Source organism: Hirundo rustica, chromosome 1 (assembly GCF_015227805.2).
Source record: "Hirundo rustica isolate bHirRus1 chromosome 1, bHirRus1.pri.v3, whole genome shotgun sequence".
Classification (NCBI taxonomy): domain Eukaryota; kingdom Metazoa; phylum Chordata; class Aves; order Passeriformes; family Hirundinidae; genus Hirundo; species Hirundo rustica.
In genome coordinates, this window is record NC_053450.1 from 138,839,042 (window position 1) to 138,861,113 (window position 22,072).

Here is a 22,072-nt window from a genome sequence, read left to right on the forward strand (position 1 = left end):
GGCGGGTGTGAGGAGGAGCTGAGGCACGTCAGGGTCTCCAGCTCAAAGCTGGCTGTGCTGGTGGCGGTGTAGTCACATTATCGTCAGTTTGGAACGATGGAATGACAACAGGAGGGTACAAAGGCTGAAATAAGGTGTTCCATTGCACAAGTCAGAAACATGGATCCTGTAATTATGCTCATTTAGCTCTGTTCCATCTTCCCTTGGGTGACGGAAATGGAAGTCATGTTAAAGTGTATCTACTATCTGTTAGCTTTGTTGGGATTGTCCCAAATTACAGAGGGGGACAAAGCTATTGATGAAAGAACAGAATCACCTCCTTTTTTCTGTTTTTCTCCTCACTTGAATGTTAGCTCTTCTTTGTGATGACCACACTTTTTCTCAGTTTGATTTAGGGCATGCAAAAGCATTTACTGCTTTCAGGCCTTTTAATTTACTTAAAATATTGGAGGGAGAGGAAGGAAACAAAAAATAAACTTGGAAAACAGAAAATATAACTTATTTTACATAGGTGTGAAAGTTGTGAACTTGAACAAAATGTCTTTTGGAGTGCATGAAGATTGATGTGCTGCTTGGAGATGAGCATCTGACAGCTTTGCAATGCCAAGTAACAGGTGATTATAGCCACTTCCCAGAGCTATATTTGTAAAGGAATTGGAAGGACGAACATATCTTCTGCCTGAATATTTCATGTTCAACTCTTCTGTATAGTTGTTTTAGCGATTAGCCTGGCTCTTGGCACCACTGTTAAGTCTCTGAACTTTTCTGAAGAGCTGAAACCCATAGGTCTGACAAGAACCAATGAAATTCTGTTGTGAAGATGAGCAGAAAAACTCATACTCAATTTACTTTTTTGCTTCAGCTGAGTGTTATCTTTTCACTCCTTGGGCTAATTTTTCCTCACAAGCATAAGACTTCTTAACTGAACTGGAATGTACAGAGTATAAATACCGAAACTCTCCACAGATTTTTAACAGGGAAGGTAATTTCATGATAAGTAATCACAGAAGTTGTTTTAGATTGTCATTGTTATTTTTAAAATCAAGTTCAGATGTTTTCCTTTAATGTAAGCACTGAATGTTTTAATCACTATGCTTGCATTAAAAATAGGACCTACTTCATTGAGATCTCTTATTAAGTGGATGACACCAAATGAACAAAAAGCCCCCCTCCATATCTTAACAATCTAGAATTTTTTGTACAATACCTAATCAATAGACAAATAATTAAAAAATTAAGCCTCTTTGCCTCCACATGTATTTACATGGGTTCATACTGATAGTTTTTTCATGTTGCTTGTACAAGCTAGTGGCTGTTATTGTATCTTTTTTGATAATATGCTATCTGAACATAATCCTCTTCTTTCAGAAGTGAGTGTACTTTAATTTTAAGCACCGAGAGACCACTACCCAGCCTGGCAGTGAAGATGCAGAGGATGGATGAGAACAGAGATGTGCTCAAACGAGCAGCAGCCCTGAAGCTGCTCTCTGCTGTCCAAGGAGGAAATCAGAGCTTTGTCACAGTAAAGTGGCTTTCTCTGGAGCTAGTTCCTTTCTCCACTTCAAATCTGACTGGCTGGCAGAGAACAGTCACCCATGATCCCCCAGAGTACAGAGGGGAGATTTTCTGACATGCTGGAGCATCCTCACGATGCTCCCTTCCTGCAGGGCAGTCCCAAGCCTTCTCTGTCCATAAAAAGGCTTGGAAAGGTGCTGCAATGTTATCCACTTGAGTGCTCATAATACCTCTCAGGCTTCTGCCTCGCCACTCCAGATCTACTATATTTTCTGGACTAGAACAGGTTAAACAGTGTCAGGCTGGTTCCTGCGTAGAGCATTAATGATGTTTTTCACAATGGCTACAGGATTTCACATTGACTTTGAGACCAGTCTTTAATTATGGGATGCTTCTTATGATTTAACTATTAATAATTAGCTTCCCAGATTTTTAGTTCTGAATAATTGCTAGAGCCATGGAGTCATTGTTGTATAATATGTTTGACTAATTGAGTGCAGCCAGTATTTGTTAATTGTTCCTCTTATGCACATGCTAAATTCAGAAGTGTTGAAGTCGCTCTGGGACATTAATTTTAAATACAATTAAAACATCATAACCTGTTGGCAATTATTCTCTGTGCATTGTTTTGATATTGATGGATCCAGATCTGAGCACAGTAATTAAAAGGAACTACTGTTATTGTTGATCCCACAGATAAACAAATGCTGATTGCGTGCTGTGAACTGGTTAATCAAGTTTATTTAACTTGTTAGTGATTCATCCTGGTGACTGTACTGGGGTGCTCTTTATTTGAGCCTAATAATATAATGGTTCTGGCTTTCTCCAGCTGCTAAAAGAATTTCAGTAATTCTCTAAACTGACTTTGGTAACATCGTAAGGAATGGCATTGTTAGATAGACAAATTAAATCCAACTTGAGACCAAGGAATTTTCCCTTAAAATGAGACATGCTTTGAGACCTTGCTGTCCCAACTGCTCCCTGTCCTGACCAGCAGGAGAGGTGATTATATTTCCTGAGTGGTGATTATGTTTTAGGGGCAGACTCTGGTTTAGTTTGATTTTGATGATACTGAAGTGTGCCATGTTCAGTCTTTTCCTTTGCCAATGCTCCTTAATCCTGTTTGAGAAACTACTTCTGCAGCTGCAGAATTTCTCATAAGGTGACACTCAGTTTTCAAATCCCAGGTCCACAGCCAAAAAAACAGTCTCTCTTAGACCATCTCTACATTATGGGTGTCCAGTTTGCTCAGGTCCCTTAGAAGCACTATCAATACCATTTACTGTCAGTCTCAGCAGTGGGAGCATCTTGCTGTGGCCGTGAAAGCAGCAATTCCAGACCAGTTTGGCACTGTCCCGAGGGGCACCTGGCTGCTCACCGAGACGGGGAAACCAAGAGACCAACTCTGTCTTGTGCTCTTGGCTATGGAAACTAAAGGCACTGGCTAAAAGCAGATAGTTAAATTTTAATTATTATTATTATTATTGTTGTCATCATTATTTTAGGCTCAGACTATTTTCTAGGTGTTTTTCCCCCACCATGGATGAAGGGAAAGCCTTCTAAGGAGCTAGAGTGCACCGATTCTGTTCTTATTAAGGTTCTTGGTACAAACACTACTGACCTCCACAGCTAACCCCGGTTTTGTACAAGGCTGAAAAAGTTCCTTCCTTTCAAGCACTTAATGCTGGTATATTTTGTACTTTCTTTTGTATTATTTTAGGATAAGGCCTTTTAAAATGCCCTTAGTTTCTGAACTCTCAGTTTCTGGGCCTTGTGTACAGATAATATCTCGGTACGTCTTTCATGGTGCTGCTCCAGGCAACCACACTGGCTTTCTTTTTCCATAAGAGGTTTCTGAGTTATTTTACATTTCTTGAAGTTGGTGGTGTTCAGTGTTCACTATTCCTGCAAGAACCCTCTCATGCTTCCAGCTGGATGTTAATGTAAATTGCAAGAGCCTCATAGCAATTGTCCAGACTTTGGAAAACCTTGGTGTAAAAGGTACATTCCTTCATATCACAAAAGAAACTTCAGATAAGCGGGATGGCTGGCCATCACTTCTCCTAAAAAATCCACAATCAGAATGAGCAGGAGGAACCCAGGGCCAGTAAAAACACTATTCTAAATAAAATCACACTGTTTTCTTTATAATTGCAGGACAACTATAGGAGTATTCTGCTGGGAGCACTGTACTGCAGACCTTAAATAGCAGTGCTAATGTTTAAATTGTATTTTCCTATTTTCTGTGTTTTCCATGCCAGATTTCTGGGACTTTTGCCAGGTTCCAAGACCATACAGAATTAGTTGTTAGAAAGGAAAATAAATATTTCTGAAGTGCTAAAGATTATGTATGTCTGATCTAATGAACAATAGTTTTGTTCATTTATCAAGTGTTCAAAGTGTTCATTGTCGTTTACTTAAATGTTGTGGGGGGTTTTTGTTTGTTTGTTTGTTTGGGGTTTTTTTTGTTTGTTTGTTTTTTTTACTGGAAAGGGGACGATAGGAGCATGAGGAGAGTGATCCTCCTTGAGCTTCCATACTGAATTTATATATACATAAAACATTTCTGTGTTCAATAATCTAAGTAGACAGGATGGCATTTCTGCTAGATTGAGATGTAGAAGGAAACGCAGGGAAATTTTCCTAGCCTGTCTGAACTGGGTGGTTGAGAGGTCATTGCAAACAATTTGGCTGATGTTACATTGAAGTTAAGAGTTGAAGAAAACTTGGAAGGCCATATTATGCTAGGTCTGTATAAAAAGACATCCAAGATACTGCTACCTGGTGTTGGAGTATGAATTCAAGTGATAAATTGCCTATTTGTATTAATATCTCAGTTATGCTTTGTTCTTAATCTAATTCAGAAGTTGTCTGTGGATGAGTTTTCTGGTCTTGATGCTGTAACTCAACACTAAGTTTGTTCCACCATCTCCGACTCAGTGTTATGATTTGGATAGACTAAATCAGCCTGATATTCTCTGCTAAATCAACACGTGGCATCTGTTGGAATCTGTGGGATTTGATCTCATCCTTCTCAGCTACACTATTTTTTGCCTTGCAGCCTGGTAGATCTATCGATTTTCATGCAGGCTGCTGGCCTCTGATCTGCCAAAAGAGAATTAGTTATGTGTTTCTATATGTTTTGCTACTGAGGATTCGAAATCCCTCTTAACCCAAATCCCCGCTTACATATTGCTACCATTCATTTTTATTGGCTTTGCTAAAGTTGAATTCCTGTATCTCGATTTTTTTCCCCCAATTCATTCTCTGAGCGGCTTGAAGGAATCCGAGTGAAAACAAAACCTCAAAGAGTTTATATAATGAATTACTTTTAAACTAGACGCTAAAAAAGAGAAGCATTTATCAGGAATGTTTGTGGGCTTGGTGGTTACGGGCTTTAAAAAAAAAAAAAAAAAAAAAAAAAAAATACCGCGTGGAAAGGCTTTTGTCCCATGACAGAGATTTAAAAGGCTGCGGGTTCGGATTCCAGCGGAGGCTCAGGCCTGCAATCGCGTTTGAATTGTTGCCTCTCGCAGGGCGGCCCGGTTGCCGCGGGGCGCGGGCCGGCTAGGGGCGGCGGCGGGGCCGTCACCTGTTGGGGCCGGGCTCGGGGCGCCCCCGGAGCCTCCGCGGGGCCGGGGCCGGGGCCGGGGCCGGGGCCGGGGCCGGGGCCGGGGCCGGGGCCGGGGCCGGGGCCGCCGCGGGGTGCGCGGGCTCCGCGCCGCCGGCGCAGCGCGTCCTTTCTCCTCCCCGAGCCCGGCGCCGACCGCGCGGGCGCTGCGGCTCCCAGTTGGAGAGGGGAGCTTGTGCGGTAGGCAGGGACAATGGAGGAAAATGAAAGCCAGAAACTTGAGCCGTGCCTGGCTTGCCCAACAGACGGCAGGCAGACGAGGGGTAAGTAAGCGGCGATATAAGTAAAGCAAAGATGGAGTTACTTTAAAGCATGTCCCTCGTTGTTGCTTTATATAGCTGGAGGCAGAATGCATGGGAAAAAAAAATAGCTTTTTTTTTTTTTTTTTTTTTCCTTGTACTTATGGCTCTGCTATGCACATTTCCCTAATATTGGAACTCTGTGAGTTTAACTTTCTCTTTGGAGAGATTTCTGTGTGCGCCCTCCGAAGCCGGGAGCACGCTGCATGGCTGTCACGGATGCGGGATCCTGCCGGTGCGGAGGCTGAGGTGGTGAAAGAGTGTCCGCTTCCCTTTAAATGCTCTGCCAGCCTCACCTATGGCAGAGAAATAGCTCTTCCTTCGTAAAAGTGGGTTTGAGCTCATCTGTACCTCGGGGTGTCTGTTAAAAGAGGGAGATCCACGGCAGATTGTGACAGGTTTAGTTTACTTTGAGTGAAACCACTGGGGTTTGTTTTGGAGCGAAGCCAGGACTGTCTAAGCAGGGTTTCACGGCTCCGCCGCTGTGCATTCATACATTCACTGCTGCACTATCTATTTCCTATAAAGTGAACGAAAACTATTTCCTGGAGAATTCTACATGGGCCACTCCACGTGGAACATAACATTCAGGTAGCCTGAGAAACACCTAATCTAATCTGTATCTATTACAGTGTTTGTGGGGCACCTGTGAACGTTCCCATTTCCTGCACGTTGTATTCCTCAAAGGCATTTCAGGAAAACTTGTGTTACTGTGTTACTGTGCTTTTGTGAAACAAATAGTGCATGTGGTTAAAAAAACAAAAAAACCCCAAAAATACAAAAACAAAAACAAACAAAAAAACCCCACAAACAAAACCCAATTTACGAGCATTCAATGCCAACAAATAATGTATTAGCCATTTAGGAAGAAAAAAAATGCTATTCATATATATATATATATATATATATATATATATATTTAGTTGGGTGTTCATTAATTGGTTGATGCTCTTTTGAATTACTTTTTAAGTAAAATTACTGAGCATTGCAAGTAACCTGTGTCTGTGTATGTTTATGTTTAGTGGGACGGAAATCTTCACTTCAATAATGTGTCTGACTAGGAAAAAAAAAAAAAAAAAGCCTTCAGTAACACATTTCTTCTGTAGGGGTTGGATGAAACTGCCTCAGATACATGTGGAGCTAGGAAAACAGAGGGCTGACCAGACTGATTCTATGGTTCCCAAAAATGTTGAGTGCTGAAAGCTCATAACCAAATGTAGTAGTTTTGGCCCCTATCCAAAATTTACATTGGAAAGAGAGTTAATTGTAAAGACAGTGAAGTAAATTAGAACAATTCCAAATAATATCACACTTACTGCTAACATAAATGTAACAGAATTTGGTTTGACTCACGCTGTTAATTCCATATTCTTTTTTAAAATGTTAGTATTGAATGGGGTTCGCTTCAAGGCTCAGTTTCACTGTATCAGTATGGGTGAGGTCCACAGTTGTTCCCTTCTGAAATTATTCTGAAAATGTTCTTTTCTCACATCACCTGGGTTGCAAAACAGAACTATTAAAATCTTCCTAGCATTTAAAGTCATGAAGCAAAGTGACTTTCCTGACCTTTGTAGACTTCATGGAGGGTGTAACTTAGAAGCATTACATACCAGGACATATCGAAGGATTTTTTTTTTTTTTTTTCCTCCTCTCCTAGCTCACAGCCATTAATCTGTCATGATAATCTTGCTGCTAATCCTAGACATACTCCTTCTACCCTGCAGACCTGGGCTTTTACTGTAATAAAGGGCAATGTTGGTGATGTTAAGAAATCTTGAAACTTGTTTTCTGATCAGAGAAACAAACCAAGTGTAAGAGTTACTCATGCCTTTGGATAACCAAATTCTTCCCTGTCAATCAGCAAGTCTTGCTTTTAGTTGCCGTCTAGACTTGCTTCTTTATTGAACAGAAAGACCTTCAGCTCTTAGCTTCTGAAAATGAGGGAGGGAGAGGAAGACAAGCTTATCTCACACCTGTGTGTTTTCTATTGCCTTCCCTTTGCTCCTTTCCCAAGGAGGGTACTTGAATAATTTATCCTTTTCCTACTCTTAGCACTCATCTGGGAACCATCACATGATGTTTCACACATTTCACAGTTATCTGTGGAGATTGATTTGCTAGGCCTATTATCTTCACTTGGAAGATATGGAAAGTTTACCCACAATGTTACTGAGCACTCCAAAATCCAGTCTCTCTCAGTTTTTCCTCCCTGTAGCACCGTGGCATACAGAGCATCTGTAGAACTGATGTGTCTTGAGATCCACAGGGGAGTTTCAGCAGCCCAGTGCTCAGTCCCCCCATTGAAGTCACTTATCCCTGTCCAGGAAATGGTCCAAAACTTTTTTTTTTTTTTTTTTTTTAGCAGTCAGTGGAGAAAAGATCCATACTGAAACACAACAGATTTTGGTTTACAAAGAAAGTCATGCTGCTGTGTGCTGTAATGATGCAGGATCAGGATCTTGCTGAATGCCCAAGTCAGCTTTCTGGCAAGATGAGAAATTACTTTGCATAGTTTACATTCCTTTCTTTTCACTGCTCTTTATGCAGTATTTTTCAAATATATGAACAAAAACCAAGAGAATTTGTTGATCTTTCTAATACAGTATAAGAAAAGTATGTTATTTTTGATTCCTTTTCAAGGTTTCACCTAATAACAAACAGTGGTAAAACATTTTACTTGATATGTCTCTTTATGTGCCAAATAATTGAAAGAAACTATTGAAATTACTGAAGTGCAGAGTAGGGAAAGATTTTTGCATGTGAGAGATTTAGGACCCAAAATGCACACTCATGAGTTCTGGGTTGTGCTTGTCAGTGTAGGTTTACCTGCCTTCTTGAGGAAGTGCCTGCCACCATTTCAGTGATTGAAACTGCTGCTGTGACTGTACTTTGAGGGCTTCTACCAAATTGCTGCACTCAGTCACCCGTGCACATGCTGACTCCCTCCAGCTCCAAGAAAATCCCTTATTTTATGTCTGTGCCTTTGTTCCAGCAGCCTAAGGGATATAACCTCTAGGCTCTTGGCACAACAAATTAAAGATGGTAAATTCCATCCAGGCCAGGCCCACCTAGTTTCCCTCCCATGTAAAATCCATTGGAATGACTGTGCAGCTTTTCAGGAACTGTTTTCACTGAGTATATCTGGAGTAGTCATGCTGGCTTCTTGCAAGCAAAACTTTTCTTTTTGCCATTTTTCTCAAACAAGCTCGATGTACCTGGTGGCTCACGCTCTGACTTTGCAATAAGCAGAGAGGACGGATGTTTCTTAATTGAATTGTGCTTGAAAAAGTTGAGTGCGTGTGTGTTTGTACGTGAAGGTGAGGCTGCTGCTCTGAAGGTTTAACCACGATTGTGCTGCTAAGAAGGTCTTAGAAGGTGCTGTGAAGATCACAGATGACATTTTGAATCTGTGTGAGAGTTAGACTTCCCTGTAAACCAAACCTGCTCGCAAAGTTTTGTCCAGATCTGTGCTCTTCAAACCATGGTGTCACCCGCGGTCTGGGCCCATGTGTCTGCTTCTGCTTTCAGGATAGGTTTCTGTGGATGCAAACAAGGGGGCATTGTTGAAAATTTTGGAGCCTTTGAACAGTATAGGTAGTTTACAGAAACATGTGAAGTGTCTGGGAACCATCAAGGGCCAAGTTCTGTTATGGAACCCAAGGAAAGTGGTTCTCTATGTGAATTGGTGGGACATCCAGCAGCGGCTTCACGCACGGAGGATTTGCTTTTTTACTGTGGCTTGATGTTCCATGGCACGTGGCAGGCAATTGACAATGCACACCAGAAAGCTGAGAAATCCTCAGCATAAAATCCCGAGGCAAGTGGTGCGCCTGCCACACACGGTGTCAGAATGATGACTGAGCCATGAAAAGAAGCGAGTAGGTGCCTGTTTCCAAACAGCGGTGCTGTATCATGGCAGCACGTGGGCAAAACTTCGGGGGGATAAGAGGCTCTGAGGCAAAAAGTGACAGACAGAGAGAAATAAAGATTTATTCAAAAGAGGTAGAAGAAGGAGCGCCCTGCTCCTGGGGAGGTGCTGGGAAGGGTTAACACTCAGGGGTGTCTGAGTCTGTCTGGTAAAGATGAGGAAGGCCGCATCAGACTTGGAGAGGCCTTTTCAGTACTTCAAGTTTTTGTTAGGTTGGTTTTTTTTTTCCTTTGCTGACAAAGGAGTGAGGGATTTTTCTAAAGGTATTAGGTAGCAAGGCTCCGGTCTACAATTTTTTGAGCACCAGAGGGTTCATGTTACAGTTACCTGAAGATAAGCCAGCACTTACATACCCACAATGTCTGCCTATCTTTCTACAAATGTCATCGCGGTCTTTGGTCTTAAAGTAGATTTTAAAGTAGTAAAATTTATCTGCAGGTAATTTTTTTTTTTTTTTTCTTTTTTAGATCACACAGAGCTTGCTTTTATTCTATTTCTTAAGAAATGGTTTATGGAAAAATGATGTAGAATTTTCCAGCACGCTGTCCTGAGACGTATAAAATCTGAGGGAGATCCATGAAATTTAAAACCAGACCACAGTCACAAAAAAAAGGGACTCCCAAACCCTCTTATTATTTCCTAGGTGTTCCAGAACATGTTGAAAACACACTGGAAAAAAAAGATTAAGGATTAAAAATCTGCTCTGTCAAAGGAATTTTATCAGTTTGTATCCTTAAGGATACTAGCTATGGGGCCATTAAGCGTACTGGAGCCTATTGAAGAAATCTGTTTCTTCTTGTAGAAAGCATGCTGTAGATCTTAAAGGTCAGGGAATAAGAACCCTTCTTTTCAAGTCACATAGGTAAGTTGATATAAAAGGAACATCTACTTTAATGATACTCACTTTTCTGCAATTGTGTGATAGAAGTAGATAAGTATGTGCATAGCTTATATAAGGGATTATTTCTGGGCCACTTACTGTGACGTGTAGGTGCCTAATGATGCAGAACATGCCGTTGTGCACTGCCAGAGTTTTAAAAGTACCTAGCTTTCATATCAATCTTTTTCCCCATTTTTGCTACTAATGTGAATGTTGGTATTATGTTTTTTATAAAATAAACCAAACGGTTTTGGTTCTTGTTTCTTTTCAGACCAGGCAAAACCCAGTTTGCATGTAACATCACTAGACGATGCAGAATGTCTCCGATCTAAAGAGCTCCTTTCAACCCCGAGCAGTCACGCTTCTTCTAATTCAAAGTCCACCCGCAACATCCCTCGAAGACATACAGTAGGTGGCCCTCGCAGTTCCAAAGAGATACTGGGAATGCAAACATCAGAAATGGACAGGAAGAGAGAGGCTTTTCTTGAGCATCTGAAACAGAAATATCCCCACCATGCCACAGCAATAATGGGACACCAGGAGAGACTGAGAGATCAGGTAAGGAAGTCAAAATTGTATCATGTCTTTTGTTTAATAGTCCTTATAACTCGTACAAAGTTGAGTGTCACCTCATTACAAAAGGTGAGAACGTAACAAAGTATGAAACAGATTTTTGGAATGTGGCCTGCGATTCAGATGTTGCCTTGAAATTCAAAGAAACAAAATTAATCTGTTCAATATTACCTTGGAATTGTTTGTTGAAATTGACATTTCTGAAGAGCTTTTCCTTTTTTTTAGAGCAAACACAGAAAAAGGAGTGAAGGTGAGACTCTTGATCTTAGTCTGTGAGTCTCAATCTACTTTTCACAGCTGAAGGGAAAATATGGAACAGCTGTTAACTTCTTTTACACTTTCAGTATTGGCACCGCTGCCTGGGAGAAAAGAAAATACCTGCAGAGTGTGTCTGTATGATTTAGCTGGCTCTGTTACCCTTTCATTTGCTTTCTTTTCTATTTTTAAGTTTTGTAATGTAAACAGAACAGGCTTACCCGTAACTATCTGCCTCCTCCAGGGAGCTTTGACACCCACATTCGTCTGTCAGCAGCATACCTGAGGGTGGTGTGCCTCTGCCTGCAGTTGCTTTCCAGCAGCGAGCAGTAGATGTAGGGTCAGAGGAGAGGTGACAACGCTGATGTATCTCTCAGAGCAGGTGGAGGATGCCGACACGCCGACCCTCTGAATTCAGGGAGTGCCGTGCAAGGATCTCTTCCTAACTCTCAGCTCTGGTTTTGGGTACAATAACAGAGTTTAATCTGTTCAGGCAATCTACCTTTTTTTTTTTTTTTTTTTTTTTTTTTTTTTTTTTTTTTTTTTCAATCAAGCATCAGAATTTGGAGTTTGGTCTAAAAAAAATCTCGTGTTCATTATTCTCGGTTTAACAAATGATTGACAGCAAGCCTTTTTGAAGAAGTTTGTTTCCCTTAGTGGCTTATAGGTTTTTCAGAACTAATAGCAAATTAATTGTAAATAAGGAATAAACATGAGCTGGAAAAATACTGTATTCTGTTAAGGAAGCTCTTAGTGAATTCCAGGCTTCTTTGAAGCTTTGCATACTTGAGAGGCTTCGAAGATCAGACTGTTACAGGTTTGGAAAGATTGTAATTTGTTAACCCACCCCTAGAACTTCTCTTTTACAGGGTCTCTAGAGATCCCAGGTGCTATCACTGTTAGAATCCATCTGTATCCAGCTAAAATTACTGCAAGACTTCACCTCTAATGAGGATGATCTATTCCTTATTTTTAAACAGTTTTACTCCTTTCTTTTTAGTCTTGACTTTTTTTCCTCCCCACTTATCTCTTCCATGAACTTTAGTGACTGTGTGGAATGTGCTGGGTGGTGGATAAAGATAGCATACAAATTAAATAAAGGGGGTGGGAGGGGGGCGAAATCCAGAGATTAGATCTTTTGGAGTCATGTAAATATTTAGTTTCAGTGTTGCAGACACTGCAAAGCTAGTTTGAACAGCCTACAGCATTACACCCTACACATTTTGTAATTTGAGCCTTTTCTGAAGGCAATAAATTACAGAAGGAATGCAGTAACTGCTCTTGATATTTGTTTAAAATATGTCTTCCTTGCTAATTTATTGAGGGTAAAATTCATTCTCCTGCTTCTATTTTTTGTTGATTAGACATATGTATTGTATGTATTGTGTGTAATGAGTTTTTTAACAATTTTAAAGCAAAATAACTTTAAAACTACTATTAGAGCATATAGCTGAAGACTCCATCCATTCAGCCTTATATAAAAAACTATAAACTGAACCAAAACCACATGATAACATGCAGAAATAAATAATACAAGTTGATTGTAAGAAAGTTGCTTAGTTGGCACGCGATGTATCAACTGTCTGGCTCATCAGATGCAGTAAGACTATGATGATCATAGCATTACAGTTCAGAGGGGGATTTTCTTACCAATTGTGTCTCTGTGTGCACACCCACATATCAGTATTTGGTGTGTGTGTGTTTGTGTGTGTTTATATGTAACTGTATATAGATACACATAGGGGTGTGTGTATAAATATATATCTATACACACAGCTGTGTGTGTGTGCATGTATGTGTACATATAATGCGTGATTTCTTAGCCACTCCATGAATCAGACTATGCTATAATTTTGCCTTGAAGGGTGTATATGTGTGTTCAGCATCCATACTTCCTTTTTCCCACCCTTACACGTGTTAAGTGTGTAGCGGTGGTATAGAAGACAAACTACATGCACATGTAGTAGGTATGTGTATGTAACATGGACATGTATCACAAACAAAGTTTGTTAGATGTATGGGAAGACATGATTTAAAATGTCACATTTTAAATTAAAGTGTCACAATTTATTTTCCAGATTCTTTTCCAGGTTCCTTTTCTCCCTTCTTACTTTTTCAGCTGCTCCAATATCTGGAAAGTGGCAACACTGTCCATGGTGGGAATTTCCCCACTGTAGGATGCCTATCAAGGATAGCAGTTACTGCAACACCATTTTCTAATCTCTCTGGCAAATGATGCAGCTGAAACATAAAATACACCAGTATTTACAGTCAGGAGGTAGCCCCTGGTATATCACATAATTTCTCTTCCAGGTTGCTCTAGACCCTGTCAGCTCTACAACCAATAGAAAATCAAGATTGGTAATAGTCTGGTTTCTTCTACGTGGACATTTTCTCTTTAGTCATTTTAGCCATCATTATCTGAGTATGGCAAACTGACTCCTTGCTTGCAGGAAGTAAACATCAGGAAAAAAACCCTTGATGCTGTCACACGCTACTGTATCACTTCTACCAGCAAGGGCAGCTGAATGTTGTCCGCATCTTCCACTATACACTAATGGTTTCCTCCAGGCTTCATTTATTCAGATAAATCCCTACCTGGATGTGCCTCCTGAGGACCCATTTCTGCTCCTGATAATGTGCCACAAATCAGAAGTACAATCAAGGCCAGGTAAAATGCCAGCAGGGATTACTGATGGTTAGCTCATGTGATGACCTGAAACCTCCCAGCTGTGCATACAGATCATTTCTCCTCTGAAGGTTTGTTGCCTTGTTGTGATATCCTGTTCTGGAAAAGAAAGCTCGCAGAGCCAGGGGCCATCTTTATTTGCACAAGGGGCTTAGGAGATTGCAGCAGGGCAAATAGCCTGCAGCTAAGCTGGTCTGTGGTAAACTGGAGCATGATTTTGCAGCAGCCTGGAGGGGTGCAGCCATGCCTTGTGCACCCCAGCACAGGGAGAATGCAGCACCCAGTGGCCACCGCTCTGTGACCCACAGCACAGCAGCTCGCCCTCTCACTGCAGCTTTTTCCCCTTCTAAGATAAATCCACAGCTGGGCACCGGAGCTTGCTCCACCTGGAAGCTGGTAAAGCTGAGGAACAAAATTTTTTTTTTAGGTAATGCAAGTTTCTGCAGAAGCCTTAAACACCTTACCTCTGGCAAGGCTGTCTCACCTGTGGTAATAAAAGGAAGGCGCTAATGTAATCCCAGGGAAGTTAGGGGAAAAAAAGCAAGAAGGAAACAGTCTGGGATGTCTTCAGTTTCAGACAGTGTGAACCATCTGCTGTGGAGCTCATGAAGGACTCCGTCACCTGCTTAGGTGAGGCTAACTCCGGTCAGCAGAGAAGGAAAGCAGGAACAAGTGTAAAAGCTGGGTCTGTAGCTGCAAGCATGAAAAGGAGTTAGCAATTAAAAGGTTAAAATGCTAACCTGGCAATGGGAGGGGGTAATCCCTGCTGTGAACCTGTTTTACAAGTCAGCTGTAAAAAAACCTTTCTGAGGGGCAGAGAACAAAAATGAATGTGTAGAAGTTTTTCTGAGCTGGAGCTTGTGAGCCTGGGGTAAGAAAGTGAACTGCAAGAAGTTTGCCACAGCTTTCTTCACTTGTTGTTTGACTAGGAAATAGGCTGGGAGGTGTGGAAGGGTCAGGAGCAGCTCTAGTGCTTCAGGCAGTACTCCGTGAAGAAGAAGTTTTCTTGGCAAACAAAATTAGATTTCAATCAATTAAAAACAAAACGCAAATCCTTCCGGTGCCTTCGCAGGGCTGATTGCCTAGAAAATGGTGGTTGAGAGTTCTTTGTTATGTTCATTTAGATCTGAACATAACAGGTAACTCTGGCATCTGGGCAGGTGTGGCTAAGGTTACCATGGAGATCCATGATGTCATGCTTGATGGAGCATGTCAAGACAGCTAATCTAACATGTAGATGTTCAAAAAGTCCCATAGGCCAGGACTAAGCTTTATGCAAATAACAAAGTTACTCTGCAAAGGGGTGAAAGAAAACACGGCTGAGATATGGCGTGCGTTCTACCTGGCAGCTTGAAAGGATTATTACAGACTTCATCATAAATTAAAACTTTTGGAACTAAAAGAAGAGGAATTCAGACCGTCTCTGGCCTCACCTGTGGGATCTCACATTTCGGTAAATAAGCCTCTTTCTGTTTCTGCCCTCGCTGTGAAAAAATGCTTTTGAAATCGTGGAGTTTGCTTCACCATGTTCCTGCTGGCAGCAGGGCTGAGTCAATAAAGCAAGATTTCTGGCAGGGCATGTTCCCTTTTCTCTTTCAAAAATGAGTTCTTTATCGAATGTACTAAGAATTCAGAATTATTTGAAAGTCGTTGTAATGTATCATGTTGATTATATGAATCACGCTGCAAAAATTTCCTAGGTAGTGTTTTGGAGGCAAAACTGAGAATGGAGACACTGTATTTATTTGTAGATTATTGCCAGATGTCTCTCCTTTAACTGTTAAAATAGAACCCTAAAATTACAACAGCATTTATTCCAGGATTTGCTATCTTTTAAAATACTGTCGCTTTTTGTTTGTTACATGTATTACAGTATCAGTTGGTTAAACTGACTGTGAGTGTATGTTTTGATATCATAGGTAACATTTGAGCACTTCTTAATAGATTTTTTTCCTTGGGTAAAAGTACATTAGTAGAGGGTAAACGTATTTGGAGGTGAAAGTCTAGCAACAGAAAGGCTATTGGGACTTTGGGATTTGAGGTATAAACAAAAGGGGATCGTTTCAGTCCCTCTGGAGAGACAGTAAATGCCCTGTGTTCTGAGTTGCCACCACTTCGGTGCTCACATCAGTCAGGACAGATCAAGTAAACACCAGTAGGTAAGGGATGGCCCCCCTCTGGCACGGTGGGATGTGATAATGGGGAGCTGCATTTGGGCTCCAGAGTTCACTTGGTTCAAATTGCTCAGTGTGGAATGGAAACGGGTAGGTCTGGGTGGGAAAGGGTGGGGACAATGCCCGAGCTGAAGAATGTGAAAAGAGAAAAATTGTAATGTTCTGCCTATGACTACTGAGAGATGTAAACTTGAGAGGAACTTCACTTCCATGTAGATCCTCAGTAGGATTTAGGGAATGAGGGGGTTGCAGAATATGGTAAGCACATTGTCTAATTCCAGGTGAAAAAACAAGGTATAAAGGTTTTCTGATATTCTGCATTGCTTGATTAGGCAAGGTTAAATAAACATTTTTTGGAATGTGTAGTGACTTTTAAAGTGAAAGAATTGAAAGCACTACAAGTGAAGAAATCACTTTAAAAACTGATTCCTTTTTTTTGTTAGTAATGGTTCTTTTGCTTTTACACCCAGTTATATCTTGAAGCTGATTTATTCATGGGAAGTTTTTAGAATTCATTTAATTTTAACCTTTCTCCCAGAGTCTGAGTGTTAGTTATTTAGTACTTGCATATGTACAAATAACAACATGTAAAATGAACTAGCATGTTTTACGTTCATTACACTGTTGCTGGTTGATGCCACTGAATTGTGTAGGGAGAAATTGATTTAGTGTTAATTACTGCATGAATACTTCTTTGGTCTGTGCAAGTTAAAAAACAGTTAAAAATTACATTCAGTTTTAAAATGTGAAGATTGTGATTTTAATCTGGATATGATGCACAGTTTTCTAGTTCAGAACATCCATTTCATTGAATTACCACTTGGTTTACATATTGCTGTATTTAACGTGTCACCAAAAATGCCAATTTCTATGTGAGAAGTCAGCATCATACAGCCAGAACTTGCTGTTGTGTCGCATAGGCTGTAGGTATTTCTGCGGGGAAAAGGAAGGTTTCAGAAGTTGTTTGAGGAGATTCCCATGAGTTCCTGCCTCCTGTCCACCAATGGGCACTACTTCCCTGCCTGAGTGAGACAGCAGTTCCCCGTTGTCCCCGGGCAGTCTGTGCAACCCAGCAGAGCACGCTGAGGAAGGGGCACCCTCCCCAGTGTCCACACGTGTCCCCTGTCTCCGGTGTATCTGGTGCAGCAATTTATTGCTTTCCAGGGCCACTCTAAGTTAAGGGCAACTACTTGTATTTTACACTGTTACAAGCAGCAAAGGAAAGCTATGAAAACGAACGTATGCAACATGATTATGAGGTTAAATCTCTGCTGGATTCCAAGCCCTTAGCTTTTGTTTATGGAAGGACATGAGATGACATGTCCATTTGTTTTGAGTTGAAACATGCTCTTTAGCCCCCAGATAATGCTGTGATTGCAAGATATTTATAAATAGCTTGATAGATAAATGAACAAAGAGCTGGTTCATTAGCAAAGTAAAGTGGATTTACTTTGTATTCACTCAAAGTGAAAATGCTGAGGAAGAAGAATATTCCTAATAGAGTGTCTCAGTGGAAAGTCTTTCAATTTTACCCTCAGTTTACAAAAGTAAGGCAACCTATTAAGGTACATATTAAACTACTAGCCCTAAGGTATCTCTGGGAGTAAATGAAGTTCAAGGAGATTGATAATACTTGCTTTGATAAGTATAAGTTCCTTCATTTATATCTATCAGTTAAAAGTAATTTGAAAGGCTGGGGTTTTTTTGAACAAGCAAACAAAACAAAGCTGCAAAACGGCTAATGAAGCAATTCCTTTTCTTTTTCCTTCCCTCCCCCATGCAAACCACAGACCAGTGCAGTTACTTTGCCCCAACAGGATTAGTAACTTTTTTCCTGTGGAAACGCCTCTGCATTTTAAATAGTGTGTATGGTTTGTAACTCAGAAGTCCCAGGTAGTTGTTTGTACTTACCTTTGTTCATGTGAATTTTGTACATATATTTTTCTAATCTAATTTTATGACGAGCAAAAGTATTTTTAGAATGCTTTGTTGACTGAGTAAATGCCCGCAGTAATCTTGTTCCAGTACCGATTACTAAATCCAGTAAAGAATCTAGGACTTTGGTATCCCTTAAAACGTATTTCAGGCAGCTGCCTTCAAAAGTGTTGCCCATGGAAACCTCTCCCAGTTATTGTAGATACCTGAGATTCCTTAGGTTTCAGAAACTTTAAGCTTTTCTGGCCCAAAATGTCCTGAGGCATTTATAGGTGTGTTTTTGCACATACTCGGTTTAGCCCTGTTCTCTCTGGGTTGTCTCTGTCGATGACTGCCAAAAGCTGCGCGGAAAGAGCCAGCAGGGCCCTGCTTGGGGGGTGGGTTCAGTGCAGCACTGGCTCCATCAGCAGTGCTGGGGAGGGGTGTCTGCACAAAGGGTGCTTTGGCGCTGCTTCCTCTCCAACTCCGCTTTTAAACCAAAGCACCTCCAGTTACCTCCTGCCCACCTCAGGGACGAACAGCACGGGAGGCATCCTCAGGAAACCATTCTAGATGGGGCTTATCAGTGATCCCTAAATCCCAGAATTAATTTCAAGCCCCTTATTTACATATGAGAGCACAGTAAGTTTGTCAGAGAAGTGATAATGAAGGCCTACAAGCTCTGGTCTTACAGGCACTTTTGGCCATGCTGGTTTTGGGCAGACGTTCTCACTTGGCCATAGCTCTGGAGTTGTGCTGCAGAAGGTGTGAGGAGCGCTTGTCTGGCAGATGATCACAGCCAGGCAGAGGTGTTGGGTGAGGGCAAAAGGTTGTGCTGGTGGTAGTGCTGAGGTGACAGTGCAACTTCCCTGGCCATTGGTGCAGGCTCCCTCTGTAGCCTGTGATTAGCCTCAGAACTGGTGAATTTGCTGTGTCTGAAAACGATCTCCCTGCAAATGGTTGTGAATATGCTTGGGTAGTTCTTGCTGCAGCTGAACAGTCCTGCGAGGTTCTCACTGGGAAACACTTTTGTGCTGTGTCCACACTGGGTTAGGAGCACATATTTATGTCAGTTATTAGCAAAGTAAATGCACCTCTGGACAATTGCTGCTGCTTTACAGCATTTTCCAGTTGATTTTCTAACAGAGGCAGATTGCACTCAGGTCACCTGATTAACTGGTTTTGTTTAACCATAATCACTGGGATTTAAATGTCTTTTCTGGGCTCAGGTAGGAAAAAAAGAGTGAATAAGACAAACCAATTGCTTATGTACATATATTCCAATTTCCTTTCTTTTCGAATGAGTTGAATACACCAGGAAAAAACAGTGCTGTTGTTGAAATTGCAGCCAACACCTGTGACTCTTGACAGCTGCCCCCGAGATGTGCGTTTCTAATATTCACCCAGTCATGGTAATTGTGCCAGTTCAGTAAATTCAGAATCTGTGGCATCAAGTTTTGTATCTTGACATAGGAAGCCAATGCAGGGACTTTTGGTTGATCAAGAATCTTTTGAAGGGTCCTCTTTTGGTCTTGTGGATTTTTTGTCCCAATTAGTACCTTTTGCGATGCTGCATTTAGTGTGGGCCCTTGTGCAGGCGATTGTAGTGATTCCAGTTATTTGCTAGGAGATTGCTGCCTTAGTAAGCACTGAATAGCGACATTTGTTTCAGTTTAGGGAAGATTTTCATTGGCTGATCAATACACTGCCATAGGTGTACTTCACTTTAAAAAAAATAAAAAATTCACAATTAGATATTAAGAAAAGGAAGAGAGGAACTATTCTCTTAGGCTATTTTTAGATTACGAAATCCAAATATGTTTTTCACCGTGGGTTTTGCCTCTTAAGGGCAATTTCTGAACACCTGTCAGGTGGCGGGTGTGGAATAATCAGCCATCATGTATGTTCTGGTCTTTAGTTACAGATTATTTTGTCCGACATCTTGAGATTTATCTTCCAAAATTATCTTCTTGCTAGTTCTTCCTGATACCTACATGAATGTCCAGTTCTGCTTTGTATTGCTCAATGTTAACGTCTCATGACTGAAAATTCCAGTGCTCAATTAAGTTTTAAGGCTATTCCAGTTTCTATGGGGTTTCTTACACATTTACACATACCTTTAATAAACTATATTCATTGAAATTATTTCATTCAAAAGAGAAAAACTAGTTGTACTTCACTTTCAATTGATGCTAAATATTTCTTCAGTCTGGAGGGAGATATGTGTCCTTTAAGAAAGGAGGAAAGCAGCAAGAGGAAAATGTCAAGAGTGGAGAAACAGAGTTAAAAGTTGTTTTTTGTTTTTTTTTTAAATTTGAAAGAAGTTGATTCTGATTTCAAATCCTACACAATATGTTAATTTCAGATACACTTCCTGCCAAATGAACAAGCAGAGACTTTTCCAATTTGCACCTATGTTGTGGGTATGTGGGTGTCTAAAGTCTGGAAACAGACCTGCTGTCAATGTTTATGTATGAGCTTTGGGCTTTCTTCCACTGTGTTTTGAAAGCATAATTTTAGCTGCATTTATTAATTTGTAGCCCTATTTTTAGTAACACAAAATACTATACATCAGATTGTTGTAATTAGTAGCAAACTACTCACAGAAGGAACAAATATTTGACTTTGATTAGAATAAGTAAGAAGAAATGTCACTTATTTCCCATTGGCTGAACAAAGAAACCATTGCATGACATTGGTTGGTTGATTTAAATGAGAGTAAATATTGTTTTGAAGGAAGAATTATTTTTTTAGTCTAATGTAAAAAAAAAAAATTAAAGTACCCATGTAACATAAATGCTTCCATTTAAAAAGTGTACCCAAAAAATTAAAACATTTATAAAATTCCTTGTAGATCTAAACAAACTGTTTATTTTCTTTTTTTCTTTTTTTTACAGAGGTGTGATAATTTGAGTAAATTCTTGATCTACTTATATTTCTATTATATATTTCCCTAAAAGTCTGTAAAGAAAAACACACTCCAAAACCTCACTGATACTGTGTGCCAATTTCACTCTTTCATTATGGAAATCACATGATCTTTATTTTTCTAAAAAAAAGCTATTTCATATTAAAATTGTTTAATAGCTTTGCGTTAAACAGACAACATTATGTCAGTGTCTACTACCCAGGGATGTGGGAGAGCCTCTGTATTCTTCTGTTCTTAGAATGGGATCTCCACAGTAATGCAACTACTATGATTTGTCAGTAACTGCTGCAGTATTTTCGGGTATTTTAGATGATCTCTATTGTTCTGATTTGTTTTCAGCTGCTAATCCAAGCTGCCATCTTTTTGGCTAATACCAAGTCCAGCACTGGGAATACTGCCAACCTCTAGCATGCACCTGTGTGGGTGAGTGGGGCAGAGGAGGGTTTCTGCACTGCACACACCAGGGACTCTGCTTTACCAGAGACAATTAGTATGGTGTCTGTCACTGGGGAGTTTAAATGAGAACATGTGATAGAAGCGGCATCAAACCTTTCTGCAAGTCAGTGGAGAACCTCTCCCTTCAGAACATCGCAGAAGGGTGGGATGGGGTGGAGCGAGGAGGCGCAAACCACAGAACGTGTTTTCTTGGCTCTCGTGGTGCTGGTATTGATGTCAATAAAATGTTCCTGCTGACCAGGGTACAGTTGGCTCAAACCCCCAGCGGATCATCTGACCGGCGTGCTCTTCCTCTGATATCAGATGCAAGCATTTAATTTCTGGCTCATGTGTACTTCCCTTCTATTTTATTTTTACCGAGTGTTTTCCACACCGGACGTTGCAGCCGGTGATTTCCCGCGCGGGCACCTGCTGCTGCCGCCGCTCCGGCACCCCGGGCTCGCAGCTCTCACACCCGGCAGCTGCCGGGCACTGCTGCACGGGCTCGCGGCCACGGCCTCCTAATCCCGTCCTGGGCAGCTGGGTTAATCCCATTCTGAGCCTGGAACCCTACAGCAAGTGGAGTCAGGTTTCTTCCTGAGGCCAGTGCATAGCTTTCAGTAATGCAGGACCGCTGCATAGGTCATGTATGATACTTGGTTGTTGCTGTAGCTTAATTCAAGATATTTCACCAGAGCATTAACTATTTGTATTGCTTTGATTGCTCTTTCATGTCTTCTTACTGTACATGTTTTACCCTCTTCCTTCGTTGCTAAATTGTGACCTCCTTGGTCTTGGGTATTAATCCTGCCACAAAAGGGTAGTTTCCAGCCCACGTGCAAATGTATTT

The 22,072-nt window shown here is 40.9% G+C and overlaps 1 protein-coding gene across 6 annotated transcripts in view; it reads left to right on the forward strand.

Moving 5' to 3' along the window:
- Positions 1 to 22,072, forward strand: part of KIAA1217 (KIAA1217 ortholog) — a 226,793-nt gene that overhangs the window by 48,464 nt on the left and 156,257 nt on the right. For 5 of the 6 annotated variants that reach the window (XM_040057738.1, XM_040057730.1, XM_040057793.2 and 2 more), the window contains exons 1-2: positions 5,254 to 5,409; positions 10,525 to 10,811. In XM_040057738.1, the coding sequence (XP_039913672.1) occupies positions 5,340 to 5,409; positions 10,525 to 10,811 (357 nt within the window). In that variant the 5' untranslated portion in view covers positions 5,254 to 5,339. Of the gene's footprint in view, positions 1 to 5,253; positions 5,410 to 10,524; positions 10,812 to 22,072 lie in introns of those variants that run through there. The other variant, XM_040057759.1, reaches the window with a different exon arrangement.